Source organism: Phocoena phocoena, chromosome 3, assembly GCF_963924675.1.
Source record: "Phocoena phocoena chromosome 3, mPhoPho1.1, whole genome shotgun sequence".
Taxonomy (NCBI): Eukaryota; Metazoa; Chordata; class Mammalia; order Artiodactyla; family Phocoenidae; genus Phocoena; species Phocoena phocoena.
The window spans coordinates 42,809,870-42,828,409 of NC_089221.1; the positions used below are offsets into that span (position 1 = coordinate 42,809,870).

The following is an 18,540-nucleotide window of genomic DNA, read 5'->3' on the forward strand; positions in this document are numbered from 1 at the left end:
AAATATATGTGTGTGTATATTGTTTTACTCAAATGAGTTCATTATACTACACATGCTGTTCTGCAACTTCCTTTTTGTCTTTCTAAATCAACTTTATAAAAGTATGGTTCACTTCTAATAAAATGTCATTTTAAGTGTGTAAGTGAGTGTGTTTGACACATGTATACATCCACGTAACCATCATCATAATCAAGACATAAAACATTGCCATCATCCCCAAAAGTTTCCTCATCATGCCTAACAGTCAATCTCTTTCCTCCATCCCTGTAGTCAGGCAACCACTGACCTGCATCCTCTCATTAGAGACAGATTTTGCAGAGATGACTTTTCTAGAATTTAATATAATGAAATTGTTCAGCATGTACTCATTTTTGCCTGGCTTTTTTCATTTTTATATAATGTTTCTGAGAGTTGCTTGCAGTGTTTGGCTGTTATTAGTAAAGTTGCTATGAACATTTGCTTACAAGTCTTTTTTTGTTGGCATTTTCATTTTTCTTGAGTAAAAACGTAGGAATGAAATTGTTAGGTCATATGGTAAGTGTATGTCTAACTTCATAAGAAAGTGCCAAGCAGTTTTGCCAAGTGGTTGTACCATTTCATTTTATACTCTTACAATCAGGGTATGAGTATTCAGTGGCTTCACATCCTCCCAACACTTGGTATTACTGATCTTTTTAATTTTAGCCATTTTGATTGATATATACATAGTGGTATGTCACTGCAGTTTTCATTTTCATTTTTCCCATGACTAGCGATGCTGAACTTATTTTTACATGTTTATTGGCCATCCATATATCTACTTCTGTAAAGTGTCTGTTGTCCTTTTAAAACTTCTTTATAAATTCTAGACAGAAGTCTTTTATCAGATATATGTATTGTGCTATTTTCTTCCTACAACTTGCTTTTTTTCACTTAACCTAATATTTTGTTTTTGTTTTTTGCAGTAGGTGGGCCTCTCACTGTTGTGGCCTCTCCCTTTGCGGAGCACAGGCTCCGGACGCGCAGGCTCCGGACGCGCAGGCTCAGCGGCCATGGCTCATAGGCCCAGAGCGGCATGTGGGATCTTCCTGGACCGGGGTATGAACCCGTGTCCCCTGCATTGGCAGGCGGACTCTCAACCACTGCGCCACCAGGGAAGCCCTCACTTAACCTAATATTTTTAGTTTATCTTATGATATGTAGGTTTTCTCTTTCCAGGCAATGGGTTTCCTCTATAAAGGAAGGTGCTTTTTAAAATTAACCAAATAATTTAGCATACTCCTTACACAGAACAATCATTTAAAAATACTTGGTGATTATCTCTTTAAACATGGGAGGAATGTAATTAACATATATTGAGCAGTTATTTTGTGTCATTTTTTCCCTGTTATTTTATTTAATCCTCACATAAACCCCTAGAGGTAACTGTTTCCTCAATTTACAAATGAAGAAACTAAGTCTTATAAAAGTTAAATATTTTGCCAGGTATATCCAGCTAGAAGCCCAATATAAATTTCTACTCACAGGGTCAAATTTTTCCTCTTCTAAACTTTTAGAAGTCTCACTCTTTTCTTCTTCATTTTGTTGTTCAGCGTATCGCAAAATCCATTCTTTCATATTTACTTCCAAATTTTTTTCTTCCTTTTTTGGCTAGAAAGAAAAAACAAATATCTGAAAAATCAAAATTAGAAAAAGGTGTCAAAACTATCATCAAGTGTCACTGCTTTTATAATTTCTTTACACTCAGAAACAGTAGACACATAAGCCTCAAAAATCACATTCTCTACTGTTCAGTGAAGGACAAATGAATAGAACTCAACATTAATAAGTCTAAACTTACATGATCCGAAGAATACATTTACATAAAGAGGCATAAAAATGAAAGAACTGTTAAAAACTAGTGTTGTCCTTAAAAACAGTGGTTTTGTGGGGATGTTTCCACAGATTTTTGCTCTATTTTTAAGCTTTATTGAGGTATAACTGATACATTAAAAATTGCACATATTTAATGTACATATTATTAAAATGTTAATTATTTACTGTATATATATATATATATATATACACACACACACACACACACACACACACACACACAGACTCACCATTTCGATGAGTCTGGACATATGCATACACCTATGATATCATCACCACGATCAAGGTACTAAACATATCCATCACCTCCAAAAATTTTTGTGTCCTTTTGTGTGTGTGTGTGTACAGTACTGTACTGTTAACTATAGGCACTATGTTGCATAGCAGCTGTATAGAACTTACCTATCTTGCGTAACTGAAATTTTATAACCATTAAGCAACATTTCCCCATTTGCCCCTCCTCCCTTTAGCCCCTGGTAATTACCATTCTATTCTCTGTTTCTATGAATATGACTGTATTAGGTACTTCATATAAGTGACATAATGTAGTATTTGTCTTTCTGTGATTGGCTTATTTAACTTAGCATAATGTTCTCTAGGTTCACCCATGTTCATAGATGTTTTATGATATGCAGAGTAGTTAGGTGTAATGCGTAATGAAGTGTAATGAAGTACACCTTCCAGTACTAATGCCTTTCTGTAATCCCCTTCCATACAGATTTTGAATTGGCCACATGACTTGCTTCAACCAATGGGACATTAGCAAGAGTGATACAAGCAGAGGCTTGATAAAAATTTGTACACTGGGGCTTACTATCTCAAGATACTTGCTCTTGGAAGCCATATGTCAAGTAAGAAGTCTGACCACCCTAATATCACCATATAAGAGGAAACCTAAGCTAGTCATGTGGAGAGAGAGATGACTTGCTAGCTCCCAGCCGAGGCACCTAGTCATGTGAGTAAAGAAACCATTTTGGATGTTCCAGTCTGAGGAGATACCTCATGGAGCAGAAGAACTGCCTGGCTAAGCCCAGTTCAGACTGCAAAATCATAAGAAATTCTTGGTTTAAGTCACTACATTTTCAGGTGGTTTGTTATGTAGCAATAGATAACTGAAACCGACAGTGATAGAAGAGTTTGGCAAACCCATTAGACATTTTCAATAAGTAAAAACATTATTGTAACCTAATATTTATACCCTTATGAACTATTACATGTGCTTCATTCTGATTTTATACAACTTTAAATGTTTAATTCTTAAATTACCTTTATCATAGGATCTTCTTCCTGTTTTTTGGTTTTAGATTGCAGTGGAGGTGAAATAGTGGCTTGTATTTGAGGAGACTGGAATTTTGGCCTACTTAGAGGTTGCTGCTCTTCAAATTCCTGACTGAATCCTTCAGGAAGTGCATCTTAAGAGAAATTGGGATGAAAATAAACATGTACATGATACATAAAACACACAAATATTTATTAAACACTCACATAAACCCTGTCTAGACAAAGAGCACCTAATTTTATTCTACTGCTCATCTCCTAGAAATAGAAATCCTATGATGAACCTCGTTTTATTATCAAACCAGTGGGAACACTCTCTAGATGATAACCAGCCCACCTCTATTTGACCATTTATTTCACCCTCAATATGCTAGACTCCTAAATTTCCATAAGAAAATCTTAACCCTCCCTTCTCTTTGGTTGCCTGTCACAGCATGTGACAGTATCCTTAATCAGTCATAGAAGCAATATGCATTCCAGGTTCTCGCCAAAGATTACAACCTTGACGCTCTGCTTAATTAAATATTATTTATCCAAAGCCAGACAGCCCTAATTTCTAAACCAAAACGAGGATACACAGCCTGACAGGTTACAGACAGGCAAACTTTGAGAATCTGCTGTATTATGTGCATTGTAAAATGGCTATCAACAACTGAAAGCAGCACACAAAAAAATAATTTCTTCTTGCACAGACTACAACCTTTAAGAAGAATATACTAAAAAGACTAGAAAAGTGTAAGAACATCCTAAAAATAAATAATTATAACAGTGAAAAAAATTTTCAGTACAAGTCCAAAGCTTGATACAAGTATCATAAACATTGAAATTACTTCAAAAGGTTTTATAAACTGAAAGACATTTATGACAATACTGCTTACCATCTGAAAGATTTAAACAGAGCCAATCCAAGGCAGAATGAAGATCACCTCCATGTAAGAGTGTGTTAGTCATGGCATCTTCAATGTCCTTAGTCTTAAATGAAAATGCTTGTAAAGCCATGTATAAATCCTATGAAAGGGAAATGTAATGAAGTCATTCTGTCAATTTTCTCTTTTTTCATTACTAAGTCTATTCTCCCATTCATTTTAAACCAGAAACTCTGACACAAATTGTAACTTCAAAAATATCTTTTTTTCTCTTTTTTTCCAGTTAGAAGAGTTAAATGTGCTCATTGTATTGAGGTTTTTCTTTTGATGTGCAGACCATTTTTAATGTCTTTATTGAATTTGTTACAATATTACTTCTGTTTAATGTTTTGGTTTTTTGGCCCTGAGGCATGTGGGATCTTAGCTCCCCGACCAGGGATCGAACCTGCACCCCCTGCATTGGAAGGCGAAGTCTTAACCACTGGACCGCCAGGGAAGTCCCTCTCACTGTACTGAGAATCTGAGAACTATAGATAAATAAAAAAGGACCAGGAGAAACTGCTCATATTCTCACTATCTAAAGATACTGTTTGCAATGTAGTATGCTTCCTTTCAGTCATTTTTCTATGATTTTGTAAAAACAAACTTTACTTAACATTATAACATAAGCATCTTCCCAAATTATTAGAAACTGTTCATCAATTTTAATAGTTAAAGAATATTCCACTGGGTAGACATATCATAATCTATTTTCCTATTGGTGACCACTTAAGATGTTTACTTTTTTATTATTATTATTATTATCAGCAGTGCTTCAATGAACATGTTCAGACATAAAGTAAAGCTTTTTATTGTACTTTCTAAAGCATGATCTTTACAGCTGCGCAGGACTGGGTTCAAATCCAGACTCTGTTTACTTTGCTACCTAGTAATTAAAAACCTCAGGCTATAATATATGTAATCTTTCCAAGCCTCATTTCCTTCATTTGAAAAATGGGGCAAAATACTTTCCAGGATTGGTGTGTCAGAGAAAATGTAAGCAAAGTGCCCACCACAAGTCCAATATAATTTTGGGAATGTAATTTAGTTTTCATATCACTATTTTAATGCATGTACTTGTTTTTGGCACAGTTCCTTCCTTATTCTTGAAGATGGAACTAATCTATATGAAATTTCAATGGAAGTTGAAAAGTCATTTTATCTCACATGTGGAGCTGTCTTAAAAATGCTCCACTAAAAATAAGTAACTTAAAAAAAAGTTTGCAAAATACCTGTAATTTTTTGGCAGTAAGTCTTCCAGAAATCACTCCCTTGTCATTATTTTGCTTTTTATGCTCATTTATCACTCCAATAATTTTTTGCTCTAGTTTGTTATTAATTACCACCTGTTGAGACCAAAAAGGTCATATCAATTAGAAGATAAATAACATTTAATAATTAAATAATCAGAAGCAAATCACACAGTTTTCTATATCCCTTCCAACCAAGCCCAGAATTTCAGCTGAAATCAGATACAGTGATTATCATATATTGGAATACCATTCACTGGACCACATTCCTACCATATATTTAAGAAAAAATGGGATACAGAAAAAGCAACAACATGTGGCAAGGCAAAAATCCTTTTATAAAGCCTCTTGAAGCCGTATGTCTCAAGACTCTGTCCTTAGACCACCCTTAGATTGCCACCACAAAGACAGATTCCTAAGCCCTATCCTAAACATACTGAATCAGAATCCTTGGGGATGGAACCCAAAAATTTGCATTATGTAAACCAGCCCAAGCACATTGCCTGAAAGAATGTATGCTACACTAAAAAGAGGGCAAATCAAGTAAAAGTAAAAACTTATATAAACTGTAATAATTAGGTTACACAAATTATTTTGGCTTCCAGAGTTTGTTTTCTACTTTTTCCTATTGGCCATTTTACCTTCTGCTGTTTCCATGTTTAACCTAAGATTATACAGCCAACTACCTTCTTTTGATCACATCTTTACTGATGCTCACTACGAGCAATGCACAAAAACATACTTCAGGAATTCAGTCTAGCACAGGAAACATGTATAAAATGATAAACTGTAACCCAGCAAGTCATTATTTAGAAAGATGTAAGAAGTGCTGATGGAACCACCAGGAAAATAACCTGGTGAGTTATGATGGACTTCACAGAGGTGACAAATGGAGAAAGGGAAGTTGATATACTTAGAAGTTTGGACCTTATCCAGCTCTTCCTTAATTTTTTACTGGCTCTCAACAGATGTGTACGGTTTACTTTTATTTAGTATAGATGAGGAATTACTGTACTATTTACAAAAATTTAAAACACCCCATCACTTGCTTACATTTAAGAGTATATCTTTTTTTTTAAGGTAACATTTCTTGAAATGACTCAAAACCTTCATACTCACTTTCAAAATAGATTTATCCAGATTTGCAGGACCACCAGAATCATTTGCAGAATTAAAACTATAAATTTTCGGACCTGTATATAACAGACAATGAACAGTCAAGGTAATTTAATGATTAATATCCATTACACTATTTTAATTTTCCTCTAAAGATCGCTAAACATTAAATATTTGATTTCAGCTCTTTTCCACTTTACCAAATAACTCAATCTGGAAGTCAGCAATACTTCCGCTAAATTTGCAAAAACATTCTACCGCTTAGCACTCTCTAGGTTAACTAGTTTCTCAGAGTGTAAATGCCTGGCACTTAGCTGAAGTAAGACCTCTCAGAAGATATTTGATTCCTGGCAGAGAAGATGGGTAATTCTGAAGAGAAAGCACTCCTCCTAAGGCAAAAAGGAGGTGGGAGTTCCTATCATTCTCTCCTACTGAGTATAAGGTTGCTATATTAGTTTCCAAGGCTGCTGTACAAACTTGGTGGCTGAATACACAGAAACATTCTCTCTCAATTCTGAAGGCTAGAAGTCCAAAATCAAGGTATCAGTAGGACCATACTCCCTCTGAAGTCTCTAGATAAGACTCTTTTCTTGCCTCTTCTGGCTTCTGGTGACCCCAGGCGTTGCTTGGCTTGTCTGCCTCCTTCTTTTTTTTTTTTTTTTTTTTGCGGCATGCGGGCCTCTCACTGTTGTGGCCTCTCCCGTTGCGGAGCACAGGCTCTGGACGCGCAGGCTCAGCGGCCATGGCTCACGGGCCCAGCCACTCCGCGGCATGTGGGATCTTCCCGGACCGGGGCACGAACCCGTGTCCCCTGCATCAGCAGGCGGACTCTCAACCGCTGCGCCACCAGGGAAGCCCCTGCCTCCTTCTTAAAATGGGTCTTCACGTGGCCTTATTCCCTCTGTCTCTCTGTATGCAAATCTGTCTCCTTTCTCTGGATGCTAGTCATTGGATTTAGGGCTCTCCCTAAATCCACAATGACTTCATCGCAAGATCCTTAACTAATTACACCTGCAAAGATCTTTTTTCCAAATAAGATCACATTCTGAGGTTCCATGTGGACATGAAATTTTGGGGAACACTACTCAACCCACCACAGTTGCCAAGTCTGTTCCAGTCAATAGAAATGCTATATATTAACAGTTTTCTAACAATGAATAACCGGGAAGGAACACATTTTATTTTCAAACGTTGGTCTCATGATCTCCTTACTCTCTTAAAAATTATTGAAGATCCCAAATACTTTTTGTTTATGTAGGTTATAATATTGATATTTATCATACTATAAATTAAAAGGGAAATTTTATTTATTTATTTTTAAAGACTTATTATTTTTATTTATTTTTGGCTGCATTGGGTCTTAGTTGCCGCACGTGGGACCTTTGTTGAGGCACACGGGCTCTTCGTTGCGGTGCGCGGGCTTCTCTCTAGTTGTGGTATGCAGATTTTCTCTTCTCTAGATGAGGCGCGTGGGCTCCAGTTGAGGCATGCGAGCTCAGCAGTTGTGGCACGCAGGCTTAGCTGCCCCGCGGCATGTGGGATATTAGTTCCCTGACCAGGGATTGAACACACGTCCCCTGCATTGCAAGGTGGATTCTCTACCACTGGACCACCAGGGAAGTCCCAAAAGGGAAATTTTAAAAAATATTTATTAATTCATTAAAAATAAACCTACTACATGTTAATATAGTACTTTTATGAAAAATAACTATATTTTCCAAATCAAAAAAATTGTTTTCTACTTTTGCAAATCTCTTAACATCTGGCTTCTGCATTCAGTCTTCTGTAATATCACACATCATGTAGTCGCTGTACACTAGAGAGAAAATGAACATGAAAATGGCAAATAACATTTTAGAATTATTATGAATATAGTTTGATCTCATTAAGCCTCTGCTAGAAAGATCTCAAAAGTTCCCCAGGATCCCCTAAGCACACTTTGGGAACCACTGCTATATAAAAATAATCCTAGAATTGTACAAAACCTTGTTACTCTGCTTTTATAAACCTTAAAATAGGATTTTTTTTTCACTTTGAGAAACCTAAACATTAAAGAGTTTCTTATTATAAAGTCCAGGGTTTTAGTCTCTGTTGACTTACATTGGGTTGTTCATTTTAAGATGCTAGTTAATATAATGAGGCATTTAAAAAGGAAAACCAAAGTTTCTGAAAATAACTATTTACATTTGAGCAGTCTGAACTAGGAACATTGGTGGGTCCCTGAATTACTTCTGTGCTATAGTTAAGAAGGTACCCAAAGCTACCTAGAATACATTAAAGGATAATAACAATTCTGGTATTCCTGGTATGGTTTTCCTCATCTTTTAGTCTCAGACTTTACCTTAATCCTGGTAACCTTGCTCATAAACTCATGTCAATGGTTATAAAGGAGAGTATATATCAGTAGTCTTAACCATTTCTAGGGGGTCTTATCAGTTGTAGTAAATTCATTCACAAATTTAGCACACTAATCAGTTTTAGAGGTCCCTAAACCCATGGAGGGGCCCCAGTTATAACCCTTTCTGAAAAGGTACAGACAGATGAATGTTTCATTACCAAGACAATACTGAGAAACAGTTCAGGTTCCTGTGTTATTGACAGAGGTAAGATTATAAATTCCGTTAATAAGTGTCTTTTGGTTTTGTTTTTTGTTTTGGCCACGCCACGCAGCTTACGATATCTTGGTTCCCCAACCAGGAGGTAAACCTGAGCCCCAGCAGTGAAACCTCCGAGTCCTAACCACTGGACCACCAGGGAATTCCTGATTGGTTTTGTTTTTTAAATTAGTGAATTAAAGATTGCAGTCAGCTCTCATTTTTCTCCTCCAACCATTCCACCTAAAACACCCGACCATATCACTTCCTTGAGGTCAGCTTATACTGCTAACTTCCAGAGGGCAAATAAAAGATCTAAGTCCCCAGACTATCAGGAGGGGAATGAACACCCGCACTGCTGTGAATTCGCTGGGTGTCAATCAGGGTCTCTAAAAATGGTATGTTTTCATTTTATTCAATACTCTGAGGAACTGAAGCAATAATGAGATATTGCCAGGGATATTACCAATTAAATCAAGTAAACCAGTAAGGCCCTTTCATTTTCAAATTCTTCCTAAAACATGTTCATGTAAGATTTTTAATCGGCATGAATGAAAACTCCAAAATCTGAAATGCATTTTAAAACAACTTGATAGAAATCCTTCTAAACTGTATTTACACTTCCTGCCATAATACATACAATAAGCAAAATTCAAAGCTTTTCATGATGCATTACTTATTATGAGTATCTATGACTTTGCTCAGAGGCTTGCAGAGGCTACCCAATTCCCTGAGACTGCTCTAATTTTCTATTTAGTGATTCTTTGGTCTTCTCTCCTGTCAGCTGCCACCTTTCAGAATGTCAGCCTAATAACTCCCCACCCCTAAATTCTAATCTGTTACCTAGGAAAAAGTGATGGCACCAGAAGAAAATAGATACTGAAACTTGTAAATGAGTAACCCTATTTTCAAATACAATTCTAAGTCAATAGGCCATGGAATAGAAATGGTCCTCATTCTTTTGCCAAGTAATGTGCATAAGATGTATGACAGCTACCTTTCTTGCTGCTTAGAGACTCTTCTCCACAAGTTTTGGTTTTGTTTCAGATGAAGGGAGTTATTGGAAATCTGACTGGAAATAAGGAAGTTAGTGTGCAGGATGTATCCCTAAGGCAAAAGCACTAAGGGTTTCAGATTTATAATGACTGTTCATGGAACAAAGGAACATATGTAACTGGCTCTCAAAAATATTTATTAAAGTTGAAGCACAGAAAAACTAAGTGATTTCCTCAAGATGACTTAGCAAGAAAAAAGAAGCATCAGCCAGAATCAATTTCTTGTTGCCCAATACTCTTTTTTCTTATTGAATATTTTCCTTTTATACAGTATTGCTTTTTACATCATACAGTGATTGTAACAACCCACTATCACTGAAACATTCACTTCGAGGTGCTGGTGCTGGTGATAGGTGCACTGAGGCACTGTGGCTCCCTTCTGCCCAACAGTACACATCTGCAAGGGGAACCAAACCAGCCAAGAGACCCAGTCAGGAATAAATAAGACCCAATCTTGTCCTCACGGAACTCATATTCTGGTGGAGTAATTAAGCAACTAATTACCCAAATAGGCTATGAAGGGGAAGTATAGCATATCTGGAGAATAAATTAGAGTTAGCTGATATAATCTAAGCAGTCAGGGTCTGTGAGGAAGTCCATCCATACTGCCAAAACTACCTGACTAATCTTAGCTAAGGTCTCTTCCCCATTTAATACAAACACCAGTCCCCCCCCGCCACTCACTCCACCCATACAGACTTTCTTCTTGTCTTCCTGCATCATGCCAAGCTTGTTCCCACCTTAAGGCCTTTGCCCTTGTTGCCTAAGCCTCAAACATTCTGTCTCCAGATCTAATAACTGGTTGCTTCAAATCATCTCAGCAGGTTTCCTCAGAAAAGCCATCTCTGTTCTAAACCAAAACAGACCCCACCACCCAATTTATTCTTTACCAAGTCACTGTTTTCTGACTTTCATGGCACTTTTTCTATTTTATTTTGGTGACCCTAAAAACTATAATGGTTTTTATGAATTTATTCATGACATCAGTCCCCTAGTCTTATTTCCCTCTTAAGATTTAAGTCTCAACTAGGTTTAAGAATTTTCACAAACACAAGCCTTATGGTTGTAAGCACCCTCCACCAGCCCCCAATAATGTAAGCCCCTTGAAAGCAGTGATCTCAGTCTGTTTTGTTCTTGTGGTATCCCCAGTGCCTAAAATCTTGCCTGGCACATAGTAGCTCTTCAAACATTATTTGATAAACAAAAGAAATGAAAAAATAGAAGTGGAAGAATACCCAGGATTGTGCCAAGAACCATTTCGTGGCACCAGTCATTTCCTACCTCTAGATGAGAGTCCAATTTTGAGAAAGCATGCTATGTACAATCCTTCAAATTGTTTGAAAAGCCAGAGAGAGAGATGGAAGCGGAGTAAAACAATTACATTTACATTAGGAACAACAAAGCGTTCAGAGATAATTTTTTCTGTGTACTTTTCCACTTTTTTCTTCCAAGTAGGCCTATTATATGTAATATAAAAATATCCAGACAGAAAAAAAGAAAACAAAATCATGTGGCAATCTTGCTACAACATTTTATTTATACTGCTATATATATTGATTTATGGTTATAAAAAATTCTCTACAAATTTGGTAGATAACCTCTCATTTTCTCTCTTTTGATTTCTTGGTCTTAGTAACTCCTCTGAAATTTTCCTTGTCACTTACCCAAGAAATTTTTTGGATGACTATATTCAGAGCATTTGACTAGATACTGAGGGATGTTAATATGTAACCATAAAACTGTTCCTACCCCCTACAATTTTATAGGATAGATAAAATGTATAATTGCTCACATAGGCAAGATCTAAACATCAAAAAGAATGATTCAAACAACAATGATATACATGAGCTAGAGAGGCAGAAGAATTCAAAAAGTAGTTGATATTTGGGGTGGGTATTACAGGATTCTGGTAGATAGCATTAGGGATAGATAGCCTTCCAAATGAGAGAAAACAGCAAGAATAAACATGAGGAGGCAGAAAGCCAACAGCTGCATTTGGAGCAGTGAAAATACACCAGATTTGCTAGAGCTGAATATAGGAACTAGTAAAAAGGCTAGAAAGGGGGTCTTAGATACGAGTTGAATGGTTTGTATTTTATCACAAAGTCAGTGAAGACGCTGTAGAAAAAACTGTTAAGTGACATGATCAAAGCAGTGGTTCTGAAAGATCAATCTGATGCTTTATGCAGAACAGACTGGAGAAGGAAAAAAGAGCACAGCTAGGGAAACCCATTAGAAGGCTGTGTTGGTACTCCAGAAATTCATGAGTGCCTAAACTGAGGTGTGACCAGTATAAATCAAAAGTGAAAAGGGCAGGGCTTCCCTGGTGGCGCAGTGGTTGAGAGTCCGCCTGCCGATGCAGGGGACACGAGTTTGTGCCTCGGTCCGGGAAGATCCCACATGCTGTGGAGCGGCTGGGCCCGTGAGCCATGGCCGCTGAGCCTGCGCGTCCGGAGTGTGTGCTCCGCAACGGGAGAGGCCACAACAGTGAGAGGCCTGCGTACCACAAAAAAAAAAAAAAAAAAAAAAAAAAGTGAAAAGGGCATACATGGAAGAGAAATAAGCAAAGACTGCACGGAGCTTGACAACAGATCGGATGTGAAGAAGAAAGGAAGACATAAAAAATAACTATTGACATTGGATAGAGGAATATGGAAAAACAGAAACAAAGAAGTCACAGGAGAAGCTAGTTTGGGGGAGAGAAGTATAGTTCAGTATTAGCCATGTTATTAAATTTGACGTGCTTGCAAAACAGGGCCAAAAATCCAAGTAAATGCAGAAATGGCTGACTTGAGCTTGGAATTGACCAGGATTGGACATGTTGACTGAGGAGTCATCTACAAAAGAAAAGACAGAAGTAATGGAAGTAGAGGAACTCTCCTGAAAGGGCTGTAGAGAGAGAATCATACTGTCACAGACTGACACCTACGGTAATGGTCATATTTTGGGGTTGGGAGAATGGGAAGCCAAAGAATAGAACAAATGACTATTAGAAAGTTCAAAGAATTCAGAGGAATATCAAGAAAAGACAGAAAGAGGCTGATTCACAGAGTAAAAGTGCCACAGAATATTTAAGGAGATATTCTATGTATTTGTAATTGCAGGCATAATAACTTTGTAGTTAAAGGGTTATAGTATATTGTAGGGCAAAGAATTATTATTCACCTTCTAAGTGAAGGTTTGTTACCTGCCTACTTCTTCAGTTTCATCTCTTTTCCTCCTTAGGCAGTGCTTACATTCTGAGTATCTTAAAGGCCCATGCTCTTTCCTGACTCAAGATCTTTGCACAATAGTGTTCCTTACCTCAGCCAGGAATACCATTTCCCCCATTCTGTACAGCGTTAACACCTATTCATCCTCCCGATACTGTCACTTTCTCAAAGAGACTGTCCATTACTCCTCCTTTTCCCCAGTAAAAATCAGATTACGCTGTTAAATTCTCTTCCTTAGCTTTTCTTTGTGGCACTTATCAATCATAGAGCAACGTTTGTGTGACTACTTCATGGCTGTGTGTGCCATTAGATTGGCAAGCTCCAGGAGAGATGATTTGTCTATTTTGCTCATCCCATCCCTAACTTCATGCCAAATACACAGTAGGTTTTCAACAAATATTTGCTAGACTTACGTTTCAGTAAGAACTACAAGCAAACAAGCTAAGCAGAAGAAAACAGCGTATAACTGTCCAAATCAGCTGTAATAGTGGCCTGCTGATCTGCAGCCAGAACCGGCAATCTCCAAATTGAGTTATCAAACCAAACTACACAGTAAGCAAAAATGCACTGCTGCGGTAAAGATCGCTGATAATTTTTACAATAGGTTACCCATATTCGGTGTGTAAGTGCTGAAATTCTTAAGTATTGATTTTTTCCATAACACGTGGAAACGCTACATCGTGGCTGAAAATGGTTTGAGAAGCAAGTAGAAAATGGGTCTGGCTCTAGAACGTTAATAATTCCACACACTACTCTGCATTCGCCTCGCTGGTTTAGATTACGGCTCAGGACGGATCCCCACTGAAACGGGAGCTAATGCAAATTTCTTTTGTTCTCAGGAGATGAAGTGGAGGTTTGGGGGACGCTACCGTCGGAACTCTGGAGGCCCAAGCAGCTTACACTGATCTAAAACAAGGCTACCCGATGGGGAGCCAACAACTCCGGGTGTGAAAGAGAGAAATGTTAAGACCGAGGGTCCGCCCAGATGCGAAGGCTTCTCCCTCGGGACTGGCAGTAGCGGTTCAGGAGGAGGCCGGGGCCCGACCGCTCGTACCTTGCTTGACTCGGGGATCCCTGGTGCTAGTAGCGGCGGAGGGGGGCGGCCTGACCACAGGCTTCTTGTTTTGGGCCTCCCCGGCAGCTCCGGCCTCAGCGGATTTGGCTCTGGAAGCTGATACAGCGGCCCGGACCGCCGCGGCCCCCGGCGCCTTGTGTTTCTTGTTCTTGCCTCCCATGTTGCAGCTGCGGCAGAAGATTCCTCCCGGTCCAGGTCCCGGAACCACTTCCGCACCGCCTCCAGAAGCTCTTCACATTCCCCGGAGTCTCACGCCGCCACCTTGCGTCCTCCATCCGGGTTTCTAGGCCCTGCTACAACCGCTGCTTCGCAATTGGTCCGACTCACCAAGGTCCCGCCTCCTCCCCGCCCACCTAGGCGTCTGCTGCGTGCTGGGAACCCTCGCCTCACTCCCTCTTTAGCCAAGGAGCTGCCTATCCGCCGGTGTTTAGGAGAGGAAAAGAAAGTTCGGAGGGGAAAAAGGAGGCAGGGAAAAAGTCTCCGGGGCTGCGTGACTCGACTAATTTTGTCTCCCAGGGGCCCCTGTTGCGGCTTCGCTTGGCGTCACGGTCGGTGTGGTCGCGGAGCATCTTGGGTAGGAGGGAGATTCGGTCTCACAGCTCCGAAAGATGGCGGACGCGTTTGGGGATGAGCTCTTCAGCGTGTTTGAGGACGACTCGACCACTGCGCCCGGAGCCAAAAAAGACAAGGAGAAGGGGAAATGGAAGGGGCCGCCAGGGTCTGCGGAAAAGGCCGGGTAAGGAAGATGTCCGAAATGTCTTTTTTTTTCTCTCTCCTCAGTGTTGAGGGAAGAAAATCCCACTCTCTTCTGAAGACCACGAGAAGCAGGGTGTACGTTAATGGCGTTGGGAAGTGAAGGGGGTTGAGAAAAATGTTGAGGAGGGGGGAAGAACGTTGGTTTGGGGGAAGCTGGGTCTTGGTGTTCTCCAGTGGCCGCAGGCAGTGTGGACTTCTGCCGCTGCAATTCCCTGACGCTTGCGTAAGGCCTGTCTATTACCCCTGCCTGCGCCCTGGGGTCGTGAGGGTAGGCCAGGTGTCTCTTAGTTTCTGTACCCCCAGCTCCAGCACAATACTGGGCATAATACAGGAAACGAATCACCAGTTGATTAAAGGGTTAAGGTTAGAAAATGTGACTTGGATTGACGGGGAGGGGAAAGGGCAGATAGCAGCAGGAGACGGGAAAGAGATTCAATCTCCAAACTGCAGTTTTCTTGCCCACGAGGTGATAGCACCAACCACTAGGGTGTTTGTAAGGAGTAAACGAGATAGTATGTGTAAGCGCGTAACAGTGCTTAGCACATAATAGATTCTCAAATGCTGGCTTTCTTTGATTTTATTAAGAAAACTTAAAAAAATTACTGGTCCCTGAAACTTAAAGTAAGATGATTCATTAGTAATGAATAAAATTTACTCTTGACGTTGGGGGAGGATACCCAATGAATGCTTGAATTAAATTAGTCATGATTTTGCTCTCAAGGAACTTTTATTTGAGGTAAGGAGGTGGTACAGATACATATTTTAAAGTTAGTAGGAGCTTGAAATATAATAAGCTGTATATACAGTTAAGTGCTATAAAAGTTCAGGAAAGAGAGCTATTTATGATGTCTAGAGAGCCTTACATGCAAGAAGCTATTCTGTGTTGAGATGATTCCGTATTGACCGCTGAGAATTTTTTTGATTTGTTTTGTTTTGTAGCACAAATTGGGCTAGGCGGAGTGTTTGCTTAGGGACTACAAGAGATAAGCCTGAGAATATAAATTGGTTTTAGATTATGAAGGGCCTTGAATAGCAAGCATATGAGTTTTGATTTCATTTTAAAAACCCAGGTGAACATGTGTTTTTTACCTAACTTGGTGACTGGATAGGTAGAGTGATAGTTTAGAAAAATTAATTTGGTATCAGTAGTCAATGTATTGAAAGAGGAAAGACACTGATAGTAAAAAGTAAATTAAAAAGTATTTCAGTTATCTAATTATGAGATTATAAAAACCTCAACTCAGGAGGAGACAGAAGGAAGGAAAAGGAAAGATAAAATGTTGTGAAGGAAAAAATTGACAGGCCTTATTTAAGGAGGACAATGGAAGAGGGGTCAAAAGAGACGTTTTGAACTTGGATATCAGGAAGAAGAAAAATAGGGAAATTTATAAGAGATTTTGATTTCGAAATTAATTTGGCTTGAGACAAAGTGAAGTGATGATAGTATATCCATATTGAAGTATCCATTGGGCAATTTTAATCTGGCTTTGGAGAAATACCAGAACTGTAGGTATATATTTGGATGCTATTTCAATTGGTCCTGCTTGAAGTGGAGATTCCTGTGGGAAAGTATAGTTTTCCCACACATAGAGATTAGATGGATATTAGAACAATCAGGAGTTTGAAATGTCACATAAGAGTGAAACAAAGGAGAAAAATAGTCTTCCTCTCTCATTGAGTTAGAGGGTGTAGTAGTCTTGGAGAACTTTTCAGGGAAAATGAGAAAGGAGGACAGGTTCTTTTAATTTTTTCCAAACAGGAATAATTAATAATTTCTGTAGTTTGGGCAACTATGATGTTATGAAGATGATACATGTATAATTTCCTACTGTGGTAAATACTTTGTTTTAGAATTACTCAGGGAAAATTCACTTTGCAGTGTATCAGGGGTATGCTGTTTCTGCAACCTTCCAAAGTGAAAATTTGTAGGATATAAAAACAATTTATATTTTAATTTTACTAGGAAATATGTGAACATTAGAGAAAGGAAATACGTAAGAAAATATAGACCATGATTAACTTACGGAACTTTGTTTACTACCAACACTTCTAACTAGGCCTAGACGTCTAGGTATTTTTAGGGAAAAATCCAATTTGCATTATTGTAACTATCATCATAATTATTTGTATCGTAGTCAATATGTATAGCATGATTTCCATCTGATTTGTATAACACAGAAGGGCAAATCCTGGAACTTTAGAGGATCTTGTCTTTTGTATTGATACTTAATACTCTAGACCAAGTGGGTGCTTTTTAAAAAAACTTTATGAGAATTGTCTGGAGAGAGAGAATAATATGAAAAACTCCATGTACACATAATTCAGCTTCAGTATTATCAAGTCATGGGCAATTTATTCCCACACCCTTTTTTTGTAAATCAAATGCTACTAATCATGTTATTTCTCCCTAAATATTTCAGTATGCATCTCTTGTTGATAGTGACTTTCTTTTCCAACGTAACTGTCATGCCATTGTTATACCTAACAAAATGTACGATAATTCCTTGATACCATTGAATAGTCAATCCACAGTAAGATTCCCCAGTTGTCTCAAAGGTATTTTTTTGTAGTTGGTTTATTTGAATCAGGTTCCAGACAAAGCCCTTATACTGTTTTGGTTGTTATATCCCTGAAGTCTTTCATTTTACAACAGTCCCTTTTTTCCTTACGCTATTGATTTCTTTTGGAGGGGTGGATGAAAGGAGAAGCCAGCTCATTTGTCCTGTATACTTTTCCACATCCTGAATTTGCTTTCTTATGCTGTCATTTTACTAGCTTTTTTATCTTCAAGTATTTACTGTAAACTGTCCTTATATCTAGAGCTGAACTATGCAATCTATAGTAGTCCCCCACCCTTATGTGAGGGGGATAGGTTCCAAGAACCCCAGTGGTTGCCCGAAACCTTGGATAGTACCAAACCCTATATGTAGTATGATTTTCCCTATACATACATACCTACAAAAGCATAATTTATAAATTAGGCACAGTAAGAGATTAACAATTACTGAAAATAAAATAATTATATCAATATATAAGTTGAGAACTTTCACCTTTCCATTTTTTTAAAAAATTAATTTATTTATTTTTGGCTGTGTTGGGTCCTCGTTTCTGTGCAAGGGCTTTCTCCAGTTGCGAGAGTGGGGGCCACTCTTCATCACAGTGCGCGGGCCCCTCACTGTCATGGCCTCTCGCGTTGCGGAGCACAGGCTCCAGATGCTCAGGCTCAGTAGTTGTGGCTCATGGGCCTAGCTGCTCCGCGGCATGTGGGATCTCCCCCAGACCAGGGCTCGAACCCACGTCCCCTGCATTGGCAGGTAGACTCTCAATCACTGCGCCACCAGGCATTTAAAGTAAGCACTTGATGGCTTTTCTTTGGCATTGCCAGCATCACTACTCTTGTGCTTCGGGGCCATTATTAAGTAAAATAAGAGTTACTTAAACACAA

The 18,540-nt window shown here is 38.7% G+C and overlaps 2 protein-coding genes across 3 annotated transcripts in view; one reads left to right on the plus strand and one right to left on the minus strand.

Annotated features, from left to right (window-relative positions):
* DHX29 (DExH-box helicase 29) overlaps window positions 1-14,874 on the minus strand; it is a 48,628-nt gene extending 33,754 nt beyond the window's left edge. The window contains exons 1-6 of one of the 2 annotated variants that reach the window (XM_065873408.1): window positions 14,319-14,874; window positions 6,407-6,480; window positions 5,270-5,383; window positions 4,011-4,140; window positions 3,121-3,266; window positions 1,504-1,629 (exon numbers count right to left, since the gene is read on the minus strand). In XM_065873408.1, coding sequence (XP_065729480.1) covers window positions 1,504-1,629; window positions 3,121-3,266; window positions 4,011-4,140; window positions 5,270-5,383; window positions 6,407-6,480; window positions 14,319-14,499 — 771 coding nt within the window. In that variant the 5' untranslated portion in view covers window positions 14,500-14,874. The remainder of the gene's footprint in view (window positions 1-1,503; window positions 1,630-3,120; window positions 3,267-4,010; window positions 4,141-5,269; window positions 5,384-6,406; window positions 6,481-14,318) is intronic. The other variant, XM_065873409.1, reaches the window with a different exon arrangement.
* Window positions 14,875-14,947: 73 nt separating this feature from the next.
* The window catches only part of MTREX (Mtr4 exosome RNA helicase), a 135,034-nt gene continuing 131,441 nt past the window's right edge, over window positions 14,948-18,540 (plus strand). Inside the window, exon 1 of the mRNA XM_065873971.1 lies at window positions 14,948-15,075. Within this exon, the coding sequence (XP_065730043.1) occupies window positions 14,948-15,075 (128 nt within the window). The remainder of the gene's footprint in view (window positions 15,076-18,540) is intronic.